The following is an 18,338-nucleotide window of genomic DNA, read 5'->3' on the forward strand; positions in this document are numbered from 1 at the left end:
TACAATTTAATTTATCATTGTGATTAAATTAATTCTTGTTAATCCTTTTTACTAGATTCTCTTAATTGAAGCTAAAATAATTATTTTTTATATTAAAATTTATTATTATTTGACCTAAAATCTAAGGAGAAAATGAATGTGTAATTTTTCATAAAATTTTTTACATGTGTTTTAATTCAAATCAACAATATCAAAATTCACAACCAACATACAACGATAAATAAAAAAATATTTTTACCAAAATATAATTTAACACGAATTTTATAATATTTTTACCGCCATTATAATTTACATTTATATTTTTCTCTTCTAAATTTCTCAAAAAATAAGGAATTTCCACTTTCGTTGTTATTAGAGGTGATCATGGGCTGGGTCATATTTGGGGCCCTAACAAAATTTTAGATCTATTTTCTAGGATTGGGCCCGGCCCGGCCCAAAATATAGGTCTAAAATTTTATCCAAGCTCAGCCTGAAAGAAAATTGCTAAGCCCGAGCACGGCCCTGCCCATAATAAATTTTACAACACCAAAATAGCGTATTTTAAAAAGAAAATAGCATATTAAATTTTAAAAAGTATATTTGATCAAAAATAAAAAAAATATATATTTAATATATAATTCGGGCCGTACCCAGGCCAAAAAAGTTTTACCCGAGGCCTGGCCTGTTTTCTAAACGGGCCTCATTTTTTTACCCAAACCTATATTTTGGGCCTATAATTTTACCTGAACCCTCCTATTTTTCAAACGGGCCGTCGGGCCGAGCCAGGTAGCTTAACGCATGATCACCTCTAGTTGTTATGTTGGCTTTTATTATTACAACTACAGCATATTAGCAGTAAAGCTATTTTTTCCACAGGGGACGAACATATTTAATGATCACTTAAATTAAAATCCAAGAAAATAAACTCACGTAATTTCTCTTATTAACATGGGTTATATAAAAAAAATTAAAAAAAAAACACCAAGGAAATACTAATTAAAAAGGTACAATACCACAACCGACAAATTAGTCCAAATTCAGTTGTTTGGTTAATGTGGTCCTTGGCCCTAATGCAAATGTTTGTTTATGATTTTTTTTGTCATTTTATTGCATATAAAATTGATTTAATTATTAAATTTTGGTAAAGTATGACTATGAGTACCAACTTCAATTTTTTGTTTCACTCTGAGCTCTAATGTAATATAGAGATGAAAATAAAAATTTCAAAAAAAAAAAAACCACAAAAGCATGCTGTTAGCCTGTTACATTAGAGCTCAAAGTGAAAGGAAACCGACTGTTAATAGAAGAATGAGGAGAAAAGAAAGTAGAAAACATTAGAGGTATTTATGGGAATGACCGTTTGTTTAAAGTTTAAACACTTAAACTGGACGGTTTTGCATTTTCGTAGTATTAATAGGGCAGTTTTAGTGTGTCTACATTTATCCATTGTACTCTCTCTCTTTCTCTTGTCTCTTTGAGGTTGGAGAGAGAGAGAGAGAGTTTCATTAAAAAAAACCAGGCCCTTAAACTGTTGATGTCTTGTCCTTTCTGAATCTGTTTCTGGGTTTTCTTTTCTCTCTTCCAAATTTCCATCGTTGTATATAAATTTACGTTTTTTCGTGGGAGAAAGATATTGACTTTTTAAAGAATAAAATGTTTGTTAAGAGTAGAGGGGAGCATGCTTCAAAGCATGTTTTACCGAAGAACTTGGCTCTCTTGCTTTGTTTCGCTAGCTTCTGTGCTGGAATGTTCTTCAGCAATAGGTATATTGGCTTTCTTGGATTATGTTTCTAACTCTCAATTTGCATTTTTTTTCTTTGCTGATTAAATGATGCATTTTAGTGAATTTTATAGATCTCGTGAAATAAGTTTTCACAAGTACTTCCACGGCATGCTTGAAAATTGTGATAAATCATTTTATGTGAATGTTAAATTATCCAAATGAAAAAAAATTCAGTTTTGGACTTTGTTTAATGGTTTACTAATCATTGTTAGCAAATTATTTGGATTATTACCATTTCCAGGAATCTTGGCTTTAGTGGGTTAAAAGTTAAAACTGTACACATGTTTCTCTCTGATGTTCATGATTTGTTTAGGGTAGAACTCATTTGGGTTAATTTCAATGCACGATATTTTCTCAACCACAACCTACTAGGTTCTCTGTGTCATGTTGTTTTGGTAATATGAAAATTGCTTACCATGGTATACAATATTTTTTGTTGAGTCTGCTAAGCTTCTCTTTCAGACACTTAAGATACTATTCTTTTGCTATTTGATTTTGCCATGGCTTGCTTATAGTATATTCAAATTATTTTAATTGTGAAACACTTGAATCAGGACGTGGATGGTGCCTGATGCCAAGGGCATTCCGTGGACATCCAGAACTGGGGGTAAACAATTTGTGGATTATGATCCAAACATTGTGAGTGCTTTTGTCCCACATATGTTCAGTCTTAGTTATCTGATCTATATGCTTGAGCTTCGAAGAGCCTACTTGTTGTAATGAAAGAAACATGGATTTGGCCTGTATGTTTTAGCAGAGTAGTGGCATTTACTCTAACGACTTGTGATATCCTTTAACTTGTCTCGTCTGCCAAACTTTCTGTCTGGATTTTTCATCATGCTGACAATTGTTTGAAATATTTGTTCTTTTCTTGAACTTAATAGGTTTTGAAGAATGAAGGCAATAACTCTGGAGACATTTCAGGGTCCCAACACTCTATTCTGTAAACCAAACTGATCTTTGTTACATCTGAATTTGAGCTATTGTACCCTATTGTGTCCTTAAATTTGTAGCTTGTTTGCTGTATATGGTTTACAGGACCATGGATAAAGCCATTTCAGATTTGGAGATAAAATTGATGGCTTCTAGGGCCGAACGTGAGACAATTCAGAAAGACCCTATGATGTCTGAAGGCGTGAAGAATATAGAATCGACTTTAAAAAGGAAATATTTTATGGTTATAGGAATCAATACGGCTTTTAGTAGTCATAAGCGGAGAGATTCAGTACGTGCGACTTGGATGCCTCAAGGTCCATTACTGTTTTTATTAATTTTTATTCCTTTATGATCCTCCTCTTGGTGTATGATTAATGCTTTCTTACTATATAAATGTTCCAGCTGAGAAGCGAAAAAAATTAGAGGAAGAAACGGGTATCATCATAAGATTTGTTATAGGTCACAGGTAATTTCCACCCATTCCGGCCATTCTTTTGGCTATTTGCTTTAATTTCTCCAGTAACTGCATGTAAAGGCTTTTTGCTTTGAATGCAATTATTTATCTTACAAAAATTCAAGGAAATCGCATGTGTTAGTAAACTATATGATGTAAATGGAGTAGAAAACTGAATTAATTGGTTGGCCTTTTCTCCAGTTCAACGTCAGGTGGCATTCTTGATAAAGCCATTGAAGCTGAAGAAAAGGTGCATGGAGACTTTTTGAGATTGGTAATACTTCTATCGAGTAGTCTAATGTTTTTGTAGGTGTAAATAGATCATATAAAATATCTAAAAGACCTTTACTTCTATTTGTCCGTAATAAAAGCAGCAACATGTTGAGGGCTACCTGGAGTTGTCAGCCAAGACAAAAACTTATTTTGCCACTGCTGTTTCCTTGTGGGATGCAGAATTTTATGTCAAAGTTGATGATGATATTCATGTGAATCTAGGTAAAACAAAATTTGATTCTTTCATTTTGCATGTTTACAAATCTTTGTACGCACTCTAATTCCTTTATAAATATGATGACAATCATAGTTGTTTTTTTTTGACAAAGATGACAATCATAGTTGTTAATAAAAGGAAAAAGGGTTGTAAATATGTGTACTCCTTTTCTTATTGAGTTGGTATGCTTGCAGCAACACTTGGTGTGACTTTAGCTAGGCATAGTAAGAAACCCCGAGTTTATATCGGCTGCATGAAGTCGGGTCCTGTTCTTGCTCGAAAGTAAGCAGAGTTTTTGTGCTTTCCAGATTAGTTTATATGTTTAGATGAGATAAATATCTGAAATATCCGGTTGTGTTTTATATGATCTTTAATTAATAGGGGAGTGAAATACCATGAACCTGAGTACTGGAAATTTGGTGAGGTTGGGAACAAATATTTTCGACATGCTACTGGACAACTGTATGCTATATCCAAAGATTTGGCTACTTACATATTCATAAATCAGTGAGTTCCTGCATGCTTTTTTCCCGTTGTTTTGATTTCAAGCCTGTTTACCATTGATGAGTTGATGTGTGCATTTCAACTAACAGGAAGCTGGTCCAGTTACTCAACGAAGCTTTAGTTCTAGTTGTGCGGTGCATGTGTTCAAATCGAAGCTCTAATTTCATATATTTGTTAGTGCCTCCAGTGATAATAGTTATGCTCTGTCTCAGGAATGTACTGCATAAATATGCTAATGAAGATGTTTCTTTGGGAGCTTGGTTTATTGGTTTGGATGTGGAGCATGTGGATGATAGGAGACTCTGCTGTGGTACTCCACCAGGTAACTTTCATTTAATCTGTGTTATCTTGTTCAAGTAGCACTGGAGCATTGACTTTTAATAGTTTTCTTGCAGATTGTGAATGGAAAGCTCAAGCTGGTAATATCTGTGCTGCTTCATTTGACTGGAGGTGCAGTGGGATTTGCAGGTCTGTGGAGAGGATTATGGAGGTCCATGAACGTTGTGGTGAAGACAAGAATGCTTTATGGAGCGCAAACTTTGTGCAAACGATAAGAACCTCTTCCTGAGGAAAAATACACACAAGAAATCCAGCATAGAGATGCTTTTTTTTTACCCTTTTTTATACTTCTTTCCCCTTTCCCCACATTTATATTGCATCCATAGGTGTATACGAATGTGTAGTAGTATACCCTGCTAAAGAAATGAAGATACAACTGCCTAACCTCATGGTGGGGGGCTGGATCGAAAGTTTTTTGCCATGGTGATGAGATCTATATAATATACGTCTAATCTTTGTAGGCAGCATATTGCTGCTTACTACTCAATAAAAATCAATATTAATGCTTATTTATATATCTTCAGGACTTCTCTCTTGTGTCTTTAATATGAACAACTTCGATTCAGATACATTATGTACAGTTTTCACGTTCATGTCTATCGATCGTAAAGACAAATCACAATATTATATGTCATGTCAGGTAGCCTTAAACGTAAAATTTGTGGATAACTCTAATATCTGTTTAATAGTCAAGAATGGTTAACAAGTAGTACAATAGCTTACAACAAAGTATGGGTAAGGCACAAAAAACCAGGAATGATTAATGAGATCTATTTTGTTATACAATTATATATATTTTTAAAGACTCTTTCTTTAGTATAGTTGATATCAGGAAACATTGCAATAACTATCATTTTCCAACTCTATATGCAAATGTAGCAATTATTTTGCTAATAAATCGAGACTGTTTGATGGTATACCTACCTACCAGAGCATTTACAGTTTTGAATTATGAAATGATCAAATTAGTGGAATTATTGCACTCTCTTTTTCCTGAAATTGAGAAATAATAGCTAGGAAATTAGCTAAAAATTTCGTAAGGAAATTCGTAACCATAGAAAAGATAGGCAACTGCAATAGTACAAGATAACAAGCCAAAACGACCAGCTTGTTATGGATCCCAGGCGTACCAAAAGGAAACCTGTATCTATTTACCATCCCCTCAATGATCTGTCCCTCTCTTCATGTGAAATAATGTCTGCATCTTTCCCTCCTTTTAGAGCAAAAAATATAAAGAAAAACAACCCCACTTTTTTTTTCTTTTAACTATTTTCACGTGAAAACTCTGCAAATGTTGTATCTATCACTGCACCATAGTCGTATCTATCTCTCCTCACTTGTCCTCCCCACTAGAATTAGAAAAGAACCCTAGGTCCTATCTTTAGTATCTTTTCAAATTTCCCCAGTTTTTAACAGGTTTATTGGCTTTCATAGCAGCATTCTAGTTAAAAGGTAAGCATATTATATGAAGCAACCATAGTTAAATTGACAACTAGCTATCAAATTATAGAAAAGAAAGAAGCAAAGACACCGTGATTAATTATGCAGTAGTGCTTTTACATTATTGATACTTGAAAATTTATGAAAAGGGAGCGTTTGTTGAAGAGAAAACAAGGGAGGGAAAGTCAATGCTTGTCGTACTTTTGCCAACAAAGTAACATAATAACGCACCTCCTTAATATGTAAAACCTCGACCTTTGTTCCTTAGCCATGGATAAGCACCTTTTCTTCATGCTGGACGTTTCCTCATCCTCCTCAAAACGCACTTCTTCTTCTTCTTCGTGATCATCTCCTCTTGACGTTGATGCCGCTGACGCTGAGTGGCACTGACCCATTGTTTGCAACGTGCACCATCAGGTTGAGAAAATATTTGCAGCAGACCCACAAGAAGGTCCTTGAATGGAGTTTTTTCAATGGACCAGTGCTTCTGTTGGACCCTCTCCTAGGCATGCCCTCTTAATTACATCTACGATATATATTTCTACTCTCGAATGAAACTGGGAAGTCTCTCTTGCAATTTGCATATACAAAAGAGACCTGCTAGGTTTCACTACAAGGCTGGCTAATTAAGCCATTTGTCTTCTTTGTGGTTTGGCCTTTTTATTATGTGTAGATAAATTAATGCAATACTATTATGCATTGCATCGAAAACCCAGAAGAAAAAAATTAAGCAAAAGGGTTTAATGGTTGTTAAGTAAAGGAAGCCCTTAGTAGTACATTGATAATTACACAAGATAAATTAAATATGTTGCAAAAGATTTCACATATATTTCTCAACATTTAAACATCTAATTCAGAAAAGAGTTTAATTATTTAATGATATTTTAGTAATTTTTTTATGTATTAATACATAATATTAGTAATTTTTTCCTTAAACCCTACACTCTAAACTCTGACTTAAATCTCAAACTCCAAACCATAAACTTCAAACTCCGAACTCTAATCAAACCTTAAACCCTAAATCAAAATTAGGGTGTAAAGTTCAGGATTCAAGATTTAGGGTTTGAGGTTTAAAATTTAGAATAAAATTGTTACCAAAATTATGTATTAATAACATAAAAAAATTATTAAATAATTAAAAATGGACCATAAACAATATAACGAGAAGGTTACTAAAGTAAATTCTCAAATTTATATATATATATAATAGACTAGGTGAAAAGTAAAGTGTGGTATTTCAATTTTCAACCATTTCCTAACTATTATTTGTATTTATTACAACATTGATTGAGATAGATAGATCATCACTTCAATAAAGAACTTTTTTGCATCCTTTATATGTTGATGTCTCAATTTTGCCCTCACTCATTATTTCTCATCTGTACTAGCTAAGAAGTTCCCAACAAACCCCTCAAGTTGTTCCACACTTTTTCATTTTCTAAACATAAAGTAAAATGAGATAATACTATTAGCATATAATCATTGTCATCAATTATTTTCCTTAATTAAATAACTCATAAAAATATCTAAGATTTATATTTGATACGTAGGTATAATATAACATTATCGTTGCAGCATAAATAACCACCTATTATTAATGAACAATTGTCACAATATATTTCATGTACCAAAAAAATATCCCAATATTTTCATTTTAAAATATTTAGATAATCATGTAATATTCTAGATATTATCATATATGAGCTCTAAAATTGGAGCAACCTATTTCATTAGGGTTAAAATATTTTTTAAGTTTATATTTTTCTTATATTTAAAATTTTATTTATCTATTTTTATTTAAAAATTATTTATTTATTTTTAAATTTTAAAATTTAGGTCTAATTATTAATTTATCATTAAAATTAATTTATTAAATTCATTCCTATTATATTTTGAAATAGATAATTTATTCATTTGGTAGCCATATAATAAAGAAATAGTGCTGTAATGAAATTAAATTTAATAAAAAAATTAATATTTTTAATTATACTTACATTTTAAATCTGAAAAGTAAATGTATTAAATTCCTGAAAGGAAAAATAGTGGACTAATTTCTGAAGTATAAAGAGTATAGGGACTTAAAACAGTCTTTATCCTTCCTCCAATGCCATTCGAGCCCTATCTTCAAGCAAAAGTCCCGAAACGGCATCGTTCATAAGCTAACCAAGGCAGGGCACGCATGAGATTCCTAGAACCGGAGCAATTCAATCGGTGAAACAAATAAAATACTAGTTAAATTAAAGGCTTAATTCAAAAAATACCCCTAAGCTATACCTGTATTCTCAAAATGGTACTTCAACTTTTCTGATCAAATGTGGTACTCAAATTTTTCTCAAAAATTAATATCGTTAGGAAAAAATTTTTAACCAATCAAAATCTGCCACGTCAACAATATTTGATTTTACCCTTTTTTATGGAATTTGTTAAGGAGAAAATAAAAATGTTAAATGTTAATATTAAAAAAATAAAAATAAAAAAACAAAAATTTCCTCTTCATCCCTCTCTCCGCCCCCTCTCGGCTCCCTTCCACCACCACCGCTTTCTCCTCCCCTTCTTGACATGGCAAATACTGTTGACATGGCAATCTCTGATAGGCTAAATTTTTTTTTTCCAACGGTGTTAAATTTTGGAGTAAGAAGTTATTTGACAAAAAAAAGAGTATCATTTTGGAAACGCGGGTATAGTTTAAGGGGTATTTTTTAATTAAGCCTGAATTAAATCATCAATAAAATTTCTATTAGAAGTTCCCCTAAATATTGGTTTCGTGTTGGGCTCGTATTCAAGTAGTAGACGCTTAGAAGGTTTCTTGTTGCCTAAAACACCTTCGCTTCCTCTTATAAATTATATTAAACCTATAAATTTCTTTGCTTGAAATCGACCCTTTTCTCTTGATCTATCAATCAATTAAGGTTTTTGTTTTTAGTTGAAACCCTAATTTGTCAAAGCCTCCTCCTTGTTTCTTGTCGGGTATTATTTCTGATGTTGTAGTTGGACAAAGTTTTTACTTTTATTTGTTCTCTTTCTCTAATTTAGAAAAAGAACTGATCTTCTACTGATGTTTCGATGTTTAAAATTCGCAGCGGATAATCAGGGATCGAGTCTTGCAATGGCGAAAAGTTCCTTTAAGCTTGAGCATCCATTGGGTTAGTTTTTTTTTTCTTTCTTTTTTTTATCCTTTCCTTTTTGTATAAGAATTTGTTGAAAATTTTGCTTGGTTGAATTATTGACGCTTTAAAATTTTCTTTGGTTATTCATTGTTTTATTATTATTATTATTATTATTATTATTAAATCTATGACTGCTGTATTTACTGTTGAGAATTAATTGATTGTTAAACCTTGGTTCGATCAGGGGATATCTTTGTCAAATTCATGAGATGTTACATTGCTTCAATATACCGATATTCCTATAAATAGGTTTGCTTTCTTAGAGAAAACAATATGCTCTTGGTTAAGCGGATACTGTATTGAAAAGAGCTGAACATTGAAGTTGTCTGTTTGCTGGACAGTCGCATTTTTTTGCATGTATTCCATGATCTGCTGCTTCTTTTTGAATTACATGCTAGTAATAAAGTATAATTGCAAATGTTGGTATTTATTTCTATTTGTCTCGCCTCTTTTGAATATTGTTGCAGCATCCTCATTATCTTTGCTATTGTCTCTGCTTTACTTGTTCACTAATCTGACTAAGCTAATAAAATTTTTGTTAATACTTGTCATCGTCTTTTAAAATTCCCAATTCTCAGAAAGGAGGCAAGATGAAGCTGCTCGCATCAGGGCTAAATATCCAGACAGAGTTCCTGTAAGAGTATCGAAGTTACAATCTTCCTTTTCTTCTGAACATTGTTTTCCTGCATTATTTCTTTTAACATTCATCTTTACTTATGGTGGCAACACGCAGGTTATTGTTGAGAAAGCTGAAAGGAGTGACATTCCGGATATCGATAAAAAGAAGTTAGTTGCATTGTCCCTTACCAAAATTCACATTTCTATTAATAGTAATATAACTACAATGACGCTTGTTCTTTGTAGCCATGCTTTCAAAGTGTAGAAGATTGATTGTATTGAACATGAAAACAGCAATACTTTACAATTCTCTGTTATTCAATCTGTTATTTGCCAAACTTGCTTAATTTTTTTTTCTGTTCTTTTTCTTTATATTCTTTTATTGTGGCTTCCAGGTATCTTGTTCCTGCTGATTTGACTGTGGGTCAATTTGTTTATGTTGTCCGTAAAAGGATTAAGCTTAGTGCTGAGAAAGCTATATTTGTCTTTGTGAAGAACACTCTTCCTCCTACCGGTGAGTAATGATATTAGCTTCACCATTTGTTCTTCTGTTCGTGAGGCTTATTTCCTTTTTTTTTCTAAATCGGTTTTTGCAGCTGCCTTGATGTCTGCAATTTATGAGGAAAACAAGGATGAAGATGGTTTTCTTTATATGACTTACAGTGGAGAAAACACATTTGGTTCCCCTTCACTTCAAGCATAATGCTATCACTCTATGTAAATAGCTAAAGTGGAAGGTGTAAATTCTCGGTGGTGCTAATTATTCCCAATGCTTTGCTCTTGACAATGACGATTTTATTATTATCTGAACTTTCAATTTTATTTTCTATAAATTAAATGGCTGAATCCAACTTCAGCAGCGATTCATAATTGTAAAGTTATTCTGGTTTTAATTATGATCCATGAATGCTTAAAAGTTCTACAAGGTTAGGAGACAAGTCAGTTGTTTGATATGACTCTTTCTCTCTGCCATGATTGTTATCCAGTCATTTTCGGACAGTATGGAATCGTTTGGTAGTAGATCCATGAAAGGTGCTCAAGAAACTTTGTTATGCTGTTAAGTTGCCATAAATTGGAGAATATAAGTCACTCAAAAATGAATGAAGGACACATCAAAGCGTTGGCAATTACAATTTTTTTTAATGTTACGTTCATTCGGAGGAACCCTTTTTCTGGCATTTATTCTTGACCCATGTTAAGCCCTTGGATATCCCATGTTTGAATTTCTTGGCTCCCTTCAAAGTGGCTGTTTTGGCTTTATTCAGTCCACCTTTTCTTTTGGGTTTCGTGTTGTCGTGCTCTTTCTTGGTTGTAGCCTCCTCGTCTTCCATTGCACCAATTCCACCAGCACCCCATTGATCGGCCCAGCTTGGTGCCTCACTAGCCATAGGTCCTTCTTACCCTTGAATTCATAGCAAAAACAAGGTTATAAAATGAACCCAACTCCAATCCCAATGATAATAACCTTGTTTTAAATGCAACGAAGCAGTAGACATTTTATGTTTGTTCACATTAAAAGATAGAAAGAAAAATGAAACCCTCGCAGCCAAATCTATGCTTGAATGATTGAAGCATAGATCCTTTGTTGGAGTGCCATGAAACCATAATTACGAGAGCTTCTTTTTCTTTTTGTGTGTAAATATGATCAAAATTTGATACGACAAGGAAGAACTTAAAATAGTATATAAACTGGATCTTAAACTTATGCCTACAAGCATCTGCAGAAGTAGGTTAAGAGGCTTTATACCCTCCCAATGGGAGCTAATGAAAAGGATCTAGGATGTAGTAGAAATTATGAGACTTGAGCATTTGTTAGTAATAGATGAAATGAGAAAAAGCAACAAGTAAAACAAAGAGAAGGGGTTTGATGAAAGATAGTAATGGTAGTACGCACCTGGTCCTGGTGATGATTACCAACGGCTCTGCTATGCCTGAAAAAAATTTTGATAGAAGCAGGAGATGAACAATAATGGGATTTCTCTGCTCAAGAACCTTTAAAAACGCAATAAAGAAAGGACCACTTGGAGATGACTTTGTCTTTTAATCTTATTTTGCTGCCCCTTTTTTTAAAGGACTTGCCAACTCACTTGTTCCCATCATCTGAAGCAAACTGCTTGTAGCATCTTCATATCTGTTTCTTTCCTTTTTTTTTAAAAAAAAAATTACTATAAATAATTCATGATGATTATTATAATATTTGATGTAAACCTTCATGCCATGTTCAATTCCTAATACTTGCATTCCCTTTTAACTATCATCTGATGTCATCCTGTTTTATGTTCATTATTTTACCTAGTTACGGCTGCTTAAAATACTATTTAGCCAATGGAGTAATTTGGCGATGCTCCTTTCTATTTTTAATATTTTTTTTAGGAAAATGTAAAAGAAAAACATAAATCTGTGTCCTAACCCCACTTTTTTCCCTGATTAGAACTAAACGGCAGAATAAATTTAAAAGTAAGAAAAGAAATTTCATCTTTATTTGACCAAATGAGAGTGCAGCTGTTGGTTCTTTCATCTCCCTTTTATATATTAATCATGGTTCGATGATTGCTAGTTGCTTGATTCTTATAGTTTGAAATAAAATCTTTAAAGAAAAGTAATTAATGAGGTCTTTCCCTATTAAAATATCGCTCAAACACCAGAACTGAATACCATATATTAAGTATGGAATGGCTTAGGAAGTCCTCGGTTGAAGAAACAAATTAGTAGTTGTTTTGACACTGACTCTTACATCTTGAAAGATTGGTTTTTGGCCATTTTCAAAGAGTAGAAATGAGTTAGGTAAAATATCCTACTGGGTTTGGCAGCTAACTCCATCTATCAGCCCAGCTAAGTGCTCCACGACTTCGTCAGTTGTCACATCTACCGACCGTGAACTGCCTCAATCATACAAAAAGCAGCTGCTTTGGGCTTGGCTTTATTTAAATCCTGCTTTCTCATTGGTTTTCTAGTTATGGACGGATGCCACATACAAAAAGCAAGGTGTGGCAATGCCACAACTATGTCTATTCAAGGCAAGAAATCCGTTTCTTCCATGAAAACACGTATGAGCTTAAAACAGTAACAAATAGACAAGAAGCTGAGGTAAGGTAAGCCCACAAAAACACTAACACAAAGTGTGCGGATTGCATGCAGTAATTTGGGATAATCATAATCACTACCATTGTCGAGTATATTCTACCCGCTATAGATAAAAATTTAACATCCTAACCATTTAGTCTCTTTGAAAGCTTGTCCACAAAGAACTGGTATGTACCATGCAATGAATACATTTTTGTTATCATGCAAGCATTTTCTTTTTGCCATTTGTTTCTTCTTACCATTTCAAGAAGGCAATTAAACATCTGCTTGGAACAAGTTTCGTGGCAAAAGAAGAACAATTAACCTAGAAATGAAAAACAGAAAATGAAAATAAAAGAATATTCAACCCTTTTGATGTTTTCAAAAAAGATAATCGAATCGAAGATTTAAAAGTTGAAGCCTAAACAAAAAATGTTCTTAGGCATATAAAGATTAGACGCTGATAATAATGTCATATAAACGTGAAAATGTTCAAAGCAAACAAAGAATTGACTGAATAGCTCAACTTGAGCTCCGCAGTTAATTAACTTGATTTTGTTCATCATATCGTATCATATCCCATGTCACCCCTTCATGACATCGTGGTTCCTTTTCTTGTAGCTAATTTAAAGAGGCCTTGTACGACGACCTCTGGCCCGACCACATAGAAGAGCATGCTTTGGGATTGGATATTCATCTCTCCATGAATTTGCAGGGGAGTAAACCCTGAGATAAAACTGCTGCCCTAAATATTGTCTGGCCCAGTTCTCTGACCTTATATTCCACATCCCCACGTTGTCCAGAGCCATGTAGATGGCGGTCCATGACCTCGGATACACCTGCAAATGTATTCACTCTAGCATATCAACAAAACAGGCCTTCCAGCTGATGCACCTTAGGTCTCTACAGCTCATCACATTATGGAAACACCTACTATCTATATATTGCATTTGCATACCTGAGTAGTGCAGCGAGACACTGCGTCTCTCAAATTGTAGCTTCTTCTACTATCAGGCGTCCATTGCCCTCCATCCATCCTGATTCATCCAACATCTTGATTAAATACATTTCGCCATGCATGGAAAATTGAACCTTGTGCATAAATAATATACTATAATCCTTACCCTACAACAAAGAAGGAATATCCATCGATATGCCATGATTGAACAGTGTTCTCCCAGTTTTGAAATACGATTTCAACATATTCCCGGAAGTCGGCTGCCATGACAGAAGTCCGTAAGTAGGCATTGTTTCCTGAAGGAGGCCGAGTAGGGATGCTTCCGAGATTGAAGACACCGCGAATCTTGAAGTAATCTGCTAGTTTTAACGGGGTATCTGGTGGAACATATGAGACACCTTGACAGCATACCTCTGCTTTCCATTAATATAAGGCGCAGAATTGGCAAGCATGATAGTGCGGCTTGGGGTGATCATTCCGTAGTGGTAGGAGCCTTGGGGATTAGGTCTAGGTCCACTCGCTGTCAGGTTCCAACTGGTAGAAGAAAAAACGTATCAGCTACACGTTTTTAGGTTATCATATGGCTTCTGAAAAGAACATAATTAATAATGTACCGTATGGATCTCGCCTGCATGAGTGATGGAGCAATTTGGAAAGTGGGAGCCCAAGGAATTGGACCGGAAACTCCCTTTCTCGAATTGCTGTAGTGAAGGATGGCAGTGGTTGTGAGCACACGAGGAGTGAAGCGCGAAGTGGCAACGACATAGTAATCCTGCGACGCCTGATCGGCGGTGACCAAGAACGAATACGACTGCCCGAGATGGATATCGAAAGAATGGTAGGTATTCTGAATCGTATGAGATCCTTCTACTTCTATGAGTTTGAGCTTGTGGCTCTGGATCCTGAAGTTAATTGAAGTGGAGATCCCAACATTCGATACCCTGAACCTGTATGTCCTACCCGGATCAACCGTGAATGTGTATCCATTCCAACCTCGACCATTAATAACAAGTCCATCAGGGAAGGGAAGGCTATGTCCACTCTCCAAGTAACGTCTCAATACCTTAAGAAGCAAAAACAATACGATAAAGAAGGCTCATGAGATAATAAAAACATATACACAGATTTGTTAGTTCTTACATAGTGATTTCTCTTATACCAGTCTCCGGCCAGTACAGTGAAATCTCCGGCGGGAGTGGGAAAAGGTACTGGGATCTTAGGGCGGCTCCAGATTCTGATGCTGCCATATCCACCAGCAGCCTTATGGAATAAAAGTGATGGGAAGTAGAAAAAGGTACCAATCTGGTCTTTTACTTGGAGCACGTAAGTGAAGTTTTTCCCTGGTCGAATTGGACAATTCGTGCCTAACACTCCATCCTGCCATGAGTTTCTCCTCTGCTGCACTCCATTCCTGAAGAGACAATAAAAGCAGGAGATAAAAAATCAAATTTCAGATCAATTGTAGCATCTATATTCTAGAAGCTGTTTCTGTTTATTCCATATTTGATTCCTTTAGTGGATAAATGTACAGTACTAAGTTCCTGCATGCTAAACTGGACTAGTCCCTATTACTGTATACTATTACCCATATAACATAATTATGGAAAATAAAGATAAAACATTTGGCATGATCTTTACAATGTGCAAAGACGCCAAGCTTTAATTATGCGTTCAACAGGTATGTATTAAAGATTTTAACCCATTACGATAACTAGGCCCAAGCCCCTCGTGTTATGCTGGTCTGCATAATCATACTCAGGGGGGATTGATCTGTTCTTTTATTTGTTGGTTAAGCGCATGCATTAAAATATTTTATCTTAATCAGTTATCCTATAACTACGCAGACGGCAGACATATACGTTATTTTCATATAAAAACATTAAAACTTTCAAAATAACATTATTTGGAGTTTTATTAAGTTATGAGACCAACTTAGGTTTATAAAAATCAAATGAACCCTTAAAATGGTAAAATTAAATATTTAAAGGTGATTAAATCATGGGTTCAAATTTCATAATATTTGAGTTTTTATTAATTTTATATAAAAACCAAAAATACTTATATAATAATGTAGGTATTTTAATAATTTCTCAAATAAATTTATGTCTTCTCAACACAGTTAAGACCGTAATAATAAAAATAATAATATAGATATACTCATTTTTTGTGCTTTAGATATGAATAGTGACAAACATTAATTATCTTATCTCATTTGGAGTGAGATGTAAGGATTGAATAGAATATCATTTAATTTTTATTTTTATTTCATTTATTGTAAGATGATATCTTCAAATATCAATCTCCAAAGGGTATGATTATTAAGGAAAAAAAATGACATTCCATATCTAATCAGAATTTAAGGGGGAAAAAAACCCGAAGAAACATAGAAAGTTACAATCCTCACCTAGCTTGCATTATTATCTCATATTCCCATTAAATTCTTAGAGAGCTATTAGTCAGAAAAGTGAGATTTTTAATCATTTAACCATGCTCAGACCATAGCGTTAGAGTTTGTATAGAGATCGCTTATGAGATTGTAAACCAAAATGAGAAAAGTAAGTGAAAAGAAAGAAACTATGCTTTTTGAACCTCGCCATGCACTTCCATACAAAAAGATAAAAGAAACAGGAATATGCTCATTTCCTGAATCACAAAATCAGACCAATATTTTAGTTTCATCAAATAAACCTCGCATTAGTTGATATCTTCCGTTCTTCCTCAAGCGAATAGTTTAGTGCAAAGCAGCACTTTGAGCAAATGTTAAGCTTCCCCAATATTTTACGTCGCATTTTTTAATGAAGTGGAAGATAAAGTAAAATAAAGAGGAAGGAAGGAAGGAATGATGGCAAATTTACCAAGAGATGAGGAACGGTACGTTTAAGTAGTTATAAACATGGATAATGAGGTTATCATTAGTAACTGCATCGATCGTAGGCCCTGGAAACTGCCCATTTATTAAGATCCCCTGCATCACAATTCGCCACACTCCAACCCATTACTTCAACGAAACAAAATCAAGCCTTTCCCAAATGCCAAAAAGGAAAGAAAGTAACGAAAACCAAAAGTACCTTTTGCTTAACGCCAAGAGGGTAAATATCACCGTGCGTGACTTTCAAAGTGAAAAACCTATAAGGGCTTTCTCCATTGACGCCAAGAAACAAAATGCAAGCAATGAAACTATAAACAGCAAACTTGCTATCTTCCATTTGCTTTGTCTTTTCTACTTTGAATACAGAAAAGACTGCTTTGTTTTGCAAAATGTTATAGGTGACAGAGATTTAGAAAGAGCGGCTCTTTTAAGGCATCATTCTTGTATCTTTCTCTAAATCTGTCTTTTGCTTCTATGGAGGGGAGGCAGAAAAAAGAGTTAGGTGTTTCTTTTGTATGCGTATGCAACTGAAAGAACAACAATTTTTATAAGATTACATATGCATATTTAGGCAGTAGCTGTCAGTGTGTTCCAACTAAATACGGCCGAAACTAGCGAATCACATGGTCCCCGGATTGATCGTGACTATTGCCCGTCACGTGATGTGTAGTCAGACCGGTTATGGCCGCCTGATGTTTGACTGTGATTTGGTTTTGGTTTGACTTTTAGTTTAGCCCTTGAAAACAAAAGAGGAAAACAAATCAAAGCTTGTAATCTTATGCAAAATTTTAAGTAAAGCCTGTCAAAGTCACAAGACAGGGCTCAAACCCCATCACGTGCAAGCTTGGAATCACCTAAACATCATGTGACCCTGTCCTTTTTTTTTAAATTAATGTATGTTTTATGTCTGCCTTACAATTTTTGAAGTCCCTCTCAAGTTCAAACTTAAATTCTCTTTTTGAAATAACAATGTGCATCCAACACTTGTACTTGCCAATCCATCTTTTTCGTTTTCGAGAGGAATGGCACAATTAGTAGAGTATGGCCAAAAGAAAGAATCATGGTCAGAAAAGTCCTCTTTTGATGGGGCAAATAAAAAACTATGGGACGCCTTAATGCCTAGTAAGCTACCAAATTCAACACAATGCTTCAAAGCAAAGAAAACAGACTCCATGACTGGAGTGAGATTAACGAGAACAGTACCACCATTTCAACAGTTAAAGCCGGTTTAGTTTCCACTTTTACCTCGGGAGTTACAGTTCGGTATTGTACAAGGTTCGGCTGATGTCTCGTCTGCCCCACAAACAGCTACATACGTGCAGAATGGGATCCACAGTGGACTGTCGTGCTTTAAACTAATGCACCGTCCAGTTCCAGTAACAGCAATGTTAGGTAATCAGGTGCCTTTTCATGATGGTAAAAGCTTAAGCTTTTTCTTCTTTTTTAGTAGTGAGAAACACAATACCCTACAGCGACAAACATGATCCAAGGTCAGGGCTGGAAAAGGGTTTATAAAGCTGCTTTCTTTTTTGTGAAAATTGCCTTTCCTTATTGACATTATGGGAATCTTGGAAGCGATTACATTGCTGAAACATGAATAAGCCTACACTCGCACAAACTGTTCAGAGATGCTAAGAAACAATGACGAGATTTTTTGTTTTTGTTTTTTTTTAGATTCATTCAAAAAAATTCCTTTTTGTTTTAATTAGATTCTATTGATCCTGGCCATCAAAAGTGA

The 18,338-nt window shown here is 34.4% G+C and overlaps 2 protein-coding genes, 1 long non-coding RNA gene and 1 pseudogene across 9 annotated transcripts; 2 read left to right on the forward strand and 2 right to left on the reverse strand.

Annotated features, from left to right (window-relative positions):
• Window positions 1-1,306: 1,306 nt before the first annotated feature.
• Window positions 1,307-5,000, forward strand: LOC107905924 (probable beta-1,3-galactosyltransferase 1). 6 transcript variants are annotated; one of them, XR_001686634.2, is made up of 12 exons: window positions 1,307-1,742; window positions 2,317-2,401; window positions 2,647-2,705; window positions 2,801-3,012; window positions 3,101-3,164; window positions 3,354-3,426; window positions 3,524-3,647; window positions 3,837-3,924; window positions 4,024-4,149; window positions 4,236-4,275; window positions 4,359-4,468; window positions 4,542-4,626. XR_001686634.2 is itself a non-coding variant. In XM_016832721.2 (11 exons), the coding sequence occupies exons 1-11, from the start codon at window positions 1,633-1,635 to the stop codon at window positions 4,712-4,714; spliced, it is 1,224 nt and encodes a 407-aa protein (XP_016688210.2). In that variant the 5' UTR covers window positions 1,369-1,632; the 3' UTR covers window positions 4,715-5,000. The 6 variants fall into 6 exon arrangements, 4 of the variants coding, with proteins under 4 accessions (XP_016688212.2, XP_040949894.1, XP_016688210.2 ...); XR_005913955.1 differs by having other exon boundaries at window positions 1,332-1,742; window positions 3,527-3,647; window positions 4,542-4,623; XM_016832721.2 differs by lacking the exon at window positions 4,236-4,275 and having other exon boundaries at window positions 1,369-1,742; window positions 4,542-5,000.
• Window positions 5,001-8,685: 3,685 nt separating this feature from the next.
• Window positions 8,686-10,580, forward strand: LOC107905922 (autophagy-related protein 8C-like). Of its 2 annotated transcripts, none has more exons than XM_016832718.2 (6): window positions 8,686-8,726; window positions 9,006-9,068; window positions 9,671-9,726; window positions 9,826-9,878; window positions 10,106-10,224; window positions 10,307-10,580. In XM_016832718.2, the coding sequence occupies exons 2-6, from the start codon at window positions 9,032-9,034 to the stop codon at window positions 10,411-10,413; spliced, it is 372 nt and encodes a 123-aa protein (XP_016688207.1). In that variant the 5' UTR covers window positions 8,686-8,726; window positions 9,006-9,031; the 3' UTR covers window positions 10,414-10,580. The 2 variants fall into 2 exon arrangements, with proteins under 2 accessions (XP_016688207.1, XP_016688205.1); XM_016832716.2 differs by having other exon boundaries at window positions 8,689-8,892.
• Window positions 10,581-10,743: 163 nt separating this feature from the next.
• On the reverse strand, window positions 10,744-11,939 carry LOC107905923 (uncharacterized). Its single transcript, XR_001686633.2, has 2 exons — window positions 11,605-11,939; window positions 10,744-11,112 (listed from the first exon to the last, which is right to left on the reverse strand). It is a non-coding gene; the product is annotated as an uncharacterized lncRNA (long non-coding RNA).
• A 1,189-nt stretch (window positions 11,940-13,128) lies between these two features.
• Window positions 13,129-17,096, reverse strand: LOC107905921 (L-ascorbate oxidase homolog; annotated as a pseudogene).
• Between the last annotated feature and the right edge of the window lie 1,242 nt (window positions 17,097-18,338).

The sequence above is a fragment of the Gossypium hirsutum genome, chromosome D05, assembly GCF_007990345.1.
Source record: "Gossypium hirsutum isolate 1008001.06 chromosome D05, Gossypium_hirsutum_v2.1, whole genome shotgun sequence".
In the NCBI taxonomy this organism is placed as follows: Eukaryota; Viridiplantae; Streptophyta; class Magnoliopsida; order Malvales; family Malvaceae; genus Gossypium; species Gossypium hirsutum.

Coding starts and splice junctions, on each gene's coding strand:
- LOC107905922 (XM_016832718.2), top strand. CDS start 9,032: ATGGCGAAAAGTTCCTTTAAGCTTGAGCATCCATTGG. Junction 9,879..10,105: donor CCGGATATCGATAAAAAGAA/GTTAGTTGCATT, acceptor TGTGGCTTCCAG/GTATCTTGTTCCTGCTGATT. Junction 10,225..10,306: donor GAACACTCTTCCTCCTACCG/GTGAGTAATGAT, acceptor CGGTTTTTGCAG/CTGCCTTGATGTCTGCAATT.
- LOC107905924 (XM_016832721.2), top strand. CDS start 1,633: ATGTTTGTTAAGAGTAGAGGGGAGCATGCTTCAAAGCATGTTTTACCG. Junction 1,743..2,316: donor GGAATGTTCTTCAGCAATAG/GTATATTGGCTT, acceptor CACTTGAATCAG/GACGTGGATGGTGCCTGATG. Junction 3,013..3,100: donor TGCGACTTGGATGCCTCAAG/GTCCATTACTGT, acceptor TAAATGTTCCAG/CTGAGAAGCGAAAAAAATTA.